This window comes from Capsicum annuum, chromosome 1, assembly GCF_002878395.1.
Source record: "Capsicum annuum cultivar UCD-10X-F1 chromosome 1, UCD10Xv1.1, whole genome shotgun sequence".
Lineage (NCBI taxonomy): Eukaryota > Viridiplantae > Streptophyta > Magnoliopsida > Solanales > Solanaceae > Capsicum > Capsicum annuum.
The window spans coordinates 16,842,304-16,849,126 of record NC_061111.1 but is presented as its reverse complement, the minus strand read 5'-3'; the positions used below and the strand labels follow the sequence as shown (position 1 = coordinate 16,849,126).

General features: G+C 35.3%; 1 protein-coding gene across 1 annotated transcript; it reads left to right on the top strand.

Moving 5' to 3' along the window:
* The first annotated feature begins 2,111 nt into the window (after nucleotides 1-2,111).
* On the top strand, nucleotides 2,112-3,065 carry LOC124897243 (uncharacterized mitochondrial protein AtMg00810-like). Its single transcript, XM_047410036.1, has 2 exons — nucleotides 2,112-2,178; nucleotides 2,347-3,065. Exons 1-2 carry the CDS (start codon nucleotides 2,112-2,114, stop codon nucleotides 3,063-3,065), a joined length of 786 nt encoding a protein of 261 aa, XP_047265992.1.
* The last annotated feature ends 3,758 nt before the right edge of the window (nucleotides 3,066-6,823 follow it).

The window sequence follows — 6,823 nt, the reverse complement described above, 5'->3', positions numbered from 1 at the left end:
GGATAAGGTAAAATGGGTAAAAATGATATCGGGGAGGGACGAAATTAGGTGTCTACAGTAAACAACATGGACACATTATCAAAGAATATCCCACATGCCCACAGAATCATAAGGTAAATTATTTTCATGCAGAAATAAATGGTTCCACTATTGAGAACTCATCTTCAGGACCTTTAGGACAAGTTCTTACTCCTGAAATGGTACAACAAATGATCGTATCAGCCTTTTCAGCATTGGGCTTACAAGGTATTGATGTTAAATCTAATTTTTGGATTGTTGATTCTGGTGCTTCCAATCATATGACCAACTCAAAAAGCATGCTAAAAAATGTTCTTAAGTATCAAGGTTCATCACAAACACAGGTTGCTAATGGTAGTAATTTACCCATTACCAAGGTTGGGGACATTGCTCCAACTTTCAAGAATGTTTTTACTTCACCGAAGCTCTCAACTAGTCTTATTTCAGTTGGACAACTGGTTGATGACAATTTTGATGTAAATTTTTCTCGTAATGGTTGTCTTGTGCAGGATCATGTGTCGGGGATGATAATCGTGAAGGGGCCTAAAGTTGGAAGATTGTTTCCTATACAATTTTTCATTTCTCCTGTTATATCTTTTGCTTGTACTTCTACGGCTAATAAGACTAAGCTTTGGCATAAGCGTGTAGGATATCCAAATTCTGTAGTGTTGTCTCATTTATTAAATTCTAGTTTATTAGGAAGTAAAAATCAATTTTTCCCTGCTTCATTTGATTGTTCTACTTGTAAATTAGGCAAAAGTAAAATTCTTCCTTTTCCTAATTTAGGTAGTCGTGATACAAAGTGTTTTGATGTTGTTCATAGTGATGTTTGGGGTATTTCACCAATTGTTTCTCATGGTCAGTTCAAGTACTTTGTGACATTCATAGATGATTATAGTCGATTTACATGGGTGTATTTTCTTCTTACCAAATCTGAAGTATTTTTCATGTTCAAGATATTTTTGGCTTACATTGAGACTCAATTTTTTACTTGTATCAAATTATTAAGATCTGATTCTTGTGGAGAATATATGTCAAATGAATTCAAAAATTTTTTACTTGACAAAGGAATTGTCTCACAACGCTCTTGTCTATATACACCACAACAAAATGGGGACGCTGAGCATAAAAATCGTCATCTTTTTGACGTCACTCATACTTTATTGATTGAGTCCTCTATCCCATCTAAATATTGGTTGGAGCTTTGTCTACTTCTGTCTATTTAATTAACAGGCTGCCATCTAAAGTGTTAAATCTTGAGTCTCCATACTTTCTTCTTTATCACAAAAATCAAAGCTATGATAATTTTCATATATTTGGTTATATTTTTTTTGTGCATCTTCCTCCTTCTCAGCGTAATAAACTTTCTATTCATTCTACTAAATATGTTTTTATGGGTTATAGTACTTCACAAAAATGTTTTCTCTGTTATGATCCATGTTCTAATAAATTTCATGTTTCTAGAAATATTTTCTTTGAGAATCAGTATTTTTTTCCTATTCATATTGATTCATTCCCTGCTTCTCTTCTTCTTTCTACTTTTGAAGATTTGTCATCTTCTTCTAAGATGTTCAAATCTGAATTTGTGTACGAAAGTCGGCGGCCAACTTTACCCCCTCCTGATATTGATCCGCCACCAGAAACTGCACCATAACTAGAATCTGAGAATTCTTCAACGCCTGCTCCTCTTAATCCCACTCGACGATCTATGAGAGTATCTCGTACTCCTAATTAGTAAGGATTTTCATCTATTTTATCCACCATTTTTGTTCCAACTTGTTACTCACAAGCTTCTAAAAATGAATGTTGCCAGAAGGCAATGGAGGAAGAACTTTTGGCCCTCAAAGAAAATGACACATTGGGATATTGTTTCATGTCATTCAAATGTCCATCCAATTGGATATAAATGGGTTTATTCAATTAAACTTCATTTTGATGGAACTCTTGATTGGTACAAAGCTCGATTGGTTGTTCTTGGTAACAAGCAGGAGTATGGTGTGAACTATGAAGAGACTTTTGCACCGGTAGAAAAAATGACGACTGTGAGAACTATTGTTGCCATTGCTGCTTCACAAAATTAGACTCTTCATCAAATGGATGTCAAAAAGGCTTTTCTTTATGGTGATCTCAAAGAGGATATTTATATGAAACCTCTACCAGGTTTGTTAACATTGACTATATCAGATGTATGCAAGTTAAAGCGGTCTTTGTATGGAGTAAAATAAGCTCCCAGAGCTTGGTTTGACAAATTTTGGTCTACTTTGCTACAATTCTCTTTTGAGTAGAGCAACTATGACTCATCTTTGTTTCTTCAAAAAACATCCACAGGTTGTGTTCTTATTTTGGTATATGTCGATGACATTATTATTACAGGAACTGATTCTTCACTAATCACTAGCTTGCAACAACAACTTAAGGATTCTTTTCATATGAAAGATCTTGGTACTCTTACACATTTCTTAGGTTTGGAAGTTCATCGTGATTCATCCGGTGTATTTCTAAATCAACACAAATATACCCAAGATTTGATTTCTTTGGAAGGTCTTCAGGATTCCTCCTCTGTGGGTACTCCATTAGAATTGAATGTAAAGTATCGCCTGGAGGAAGGCGATCTTCTTCCTGATCCAACTATATTTTGGCAATTAGTTGGGAGCTTAAATTACCTTACTATTACCAGGCCTGATATCTCTTTTGCAGTTCAACAAGTTAGTCAATTCATGCAAGCTCCCCATCATCTTTATTTGGTGGTTGTCCATCATATCATTCGATACCTCCGAGGAACACCTAATCGTGGATTATTCTTTCCTATTGGTTTGCCTATTCATCTTAATGCTTTTAGTAATTCTGATTGGGTGGGATGTTCTGACACTCGTCGTTCGGTTACTGGTTGGTTCATGCTTTTTGGAAAGTCTTTGATATCTTGGAAGAGTAAGAAGCAAGAACGCATGTCAAATTCTTCAACAGAGGCTGAATATCGAGCAATGTCTACTGCTTTCTCCGAGATTGTGTGGCTTCGTGGACTACTTACTGAGATTGGATTTCCTTAATCTAATGCCACTCCTCTCCATGCTGACAATACAAGTGCTATTCAGATTGCTACTAATCCGGTTTATCATAAGTAGACCAAACACATCGAAGTAGACTGTCATTATATACGAGAAACTACAGATAAAGGTGTCATTACTCTTCCGCGTCCAGTGATCTTCAAATAGCTTATGCATTTACAAAATCAATGGTACGACAACGACATTAGTTTCTCGTCGGCAAATTGATGCTTCTTGATCTACCAACATCAATTTGAGGGGGGATGTTAGCATGATGTAAATATTGTATATTAATGTAATCATATATTGTTGTATATTAGTGTAATTACATAGATTTGATTTAGTAGTTAAAGAGAATAATAGTAACTTTAGTAAGAGCAGATTTGGTGGGATAGAATAGCGGATTTAGAGGGATAGAAAAGCTGATCTTTAGGGGTAGGAAGACGGATCTTTAGGGATGTAATCATTGAATATTTTCTATTTAATGAAAAGACTCTCAATATTGAGAGGCATTCAGCAGAAAATTGACAAAACTGTCAAGATACTACTGCAGAACAGAAGTTATTGAACAGAAGTTAATCGTATTTCTGTTTTGGTGTAGGTCTGCTTGTAATAATACTTTCGAATTGTATGGTAATACACAGAAACTATACTTATAGTTTCATTGCATGGAATATCAATGACTGGTGAGCATCTTAGGTGCTTTAAGTTTTCTAGTTGTAAATTTTTTTGGACACACCATTTGTTTGCTAAGCACTTCTTTGCATCAATGTACTGTATTGTAATAAATTTGAAATTACTACTAATTTCCCAATGTAGGTCCAAGATAATTTTTTCTTCCGTAGACTGAGCTTTACAACAAATGGATTAGAATTTTAAGATGTACTAGCGCTGCATCTTTTATGCAGCCATAGATTCTGCCGTGGGTTCATTAAGTAGATATACTAATAGTATTATCTGCATCAAATACTTAACGAGTTGAAACATCTCACTATTTTAGTTCATCTAGCAATAAAAAATGTTAAACAGCAATGAAATCGTTCTTTATTGATAACTTAAATGCAACAGTTTCAACTTTAACAATACTCTCCGATCAAATATGAAAGTTATATCGGAGTCGCTTTGTAGCTAGTTTCATTACTTGTCATTTGCAAAGTGTAGTAAATTCTGCTTGTTGCATTTCTATCTAGCTGCTTCTATAGTGGTGAAACTTTAGCCAGAAACTAACCCGTGAAGCAAGCAATATCACAGCCAACGTATAAACTACCTTAGTATGCTTTCTTCATTGTGTTGTTGACATTGTCCGAATGAGAAGCAAGAAATACTTTAGCAGAATAGCATTCCGATAGGCATCAACAGAATGAACTAATAAAAAGACAATATGATAACCACGCTCTCTTTGAACAAAGATGCACAAAAGAAAATGACAAGGATGAAAACCGATACTTTCTCCATGTACAAAGTAATGATCTACTTTCTTTTAAGGTCTGTTTCAAAATGAATGATCCTGAAGAGTTCAAATGAGTTGCCTCCAATTTTGGGATCTGGTACCAAACAGACTTGAACAGCAAGAAACTAAGCAGTAAAGTGCATGAAAAGAGTAAATGAGAGACACAACAATTTAACATGGAAATTCCTAACTCAAGGAAGAGAAACCACGACCTACCTCTAGGATTTCAAAGCTCCACAGTTATTCAAATAACTTGAATACAACTCCATTACATCAAGGATTAACCTTCTAATCCTTCTTCTCCTAGTAATAACTCTATTATAAAGAGAAACTTGTAGTACCTCTACTGCACCACTACCCAGCTAATTCTGGCTTTAATATCACCTGACTCTAGATGAAAACAAGGAGTTTGGAACTAAAACACCAACACCTAACAATAACAACAGTAGGCAATGTTTGAAACCACAATACAAAGACTCAAATACAACAAGAAAATAAAATACAACTTTTGGAGCTATCAGTTTCCTGTTGTGAATGAGTCTTTGATTCAAGAACTTCAAGAGAGAGAGATATTGTGAGTATATGGAAGCTTGGTTTTCTTGTTGTAGAAGATGAGCAATATATATATATAAGACAAAAAACCTAGGACGAATTCCATTGGCTGAGGCAAAAAGGTTACAACAGCTTTCTACCAACCATTGTACTTCCATCCAGCTGTGTGGTTGTGTTAGGAAAATGTGAGGTTTTGATAATGGACATATGAATGAAACATGTTGTGCAAGCTCATATGAACTGCATGTTGAAGTTGATGCAAGGCTAACAATGCATTAGGATGAAAGTGGATAAGCAAAGAAGCTCAAAATTGTTTCAAATGCTACGATTAAGGAGAAGATAAATGTAGAATCTAGAAGTTGATTTGATCAACGAGTTTTACAAGATTAAGGGATAAAAGAGAAGAGTCCTACTCAATCTAGGAGAGAGAGACGGCAGCAACAAAGGAGTGAAACTACTTGGGAGTCCTATTGAAGATAGAAAAGTACATCAACTAAAGAAATCTATCAGGAGTTGGCTTAAATACAGTAAACAACATTCAAGTGTTACACTTATGCACTGAAAAGATAGTCAACAATCAGCAAATCAGTTCAACAACTTGAAGGGGCTATTGGAACAACCTGGTTCTTTACTTAGAGTCATAGACTATATGTAATAGGTTGATCATTGAGTCATATTGAACTGTAATCTCTAATCTCAGTGAAGTATAAATTGAGTTAGGATTGACGTCTTCAAGTTAGGGAACTCAAAGAGTTAGGAACACTTATCTTGGGAAGATTAGTGTTTTTGTAGAAGTAGGAGTTAGAAGTTTTAATTCCTAGTTTACAAGATGTCTTGTAATTTTTTGATTGTTGAGGCTCAAGAGTTATAGTGAAGTTGGGGTTAAATCCTGTAGAGGTACAAGTCGTGGTTTCTTACACCTTTCTTGAGCTGGGTGTTTTCAACGTAAAAATATTGTGTTTAAGTTTTACTTTTGTGAACCAAGTTAGCTTACTTGTTCCACAGATTGGCAACCAGTAGAGTAAAATATTAAAATTAGTAGGGCACGCACTATAACAAGTGGTATCAGAGCGAGATTGTCTTAAATAAGGCTAGCACCTAAGAAAAGATCACAATGATGAATTTTTCACCTCCTACTGGACATAGTGAAGGTCAATCAACTACTAGACCTGCACTCTTTGATGGTTCTCACTTTATCTAATGGAAGGCCAGGATGGAGATGTTCATCTAAGGTGAAGATTATGAACTATGGGATAGAATCACTGATGGTCCCACTATTCCAATGAAGATGTTTAATGGTGAACAAGTTAAGAAAGTAAATAGTGAATTTAATGTTGATGACTTAGTGGCATTAAATAAAAATGCAAAAGCTAAGAACATCCTAGTCTGTGGATTAGGACCTACTGAATACAACAGGGTATCAACATGCACCACTGCTAAGCGAATTTGGGATGCACTGGTAAATGCATATGAGGGTACCTCTCAGGTAAGGAAATTTAGGATTTCTCTTCTTTTCACTGAGTATGAGGCATTTAAGATGAAGGATAATGAATCTTTGCATGAGATGATGACTAGGCTTACTACCTTAACAAATAAGCTGACTTCCTTGCGAAAAGTTATCACTGAGGAGGAACAAGTTGAAAAGGTTCTGAGAGTACTGCCAAAATCTACATGGAATGTCAAAGTAACTGCAATAAGGGAGGTAAATAAGGATCTCACAGGTATGACCCTGGATGAACTGGTAGGAAACTTAAGGACT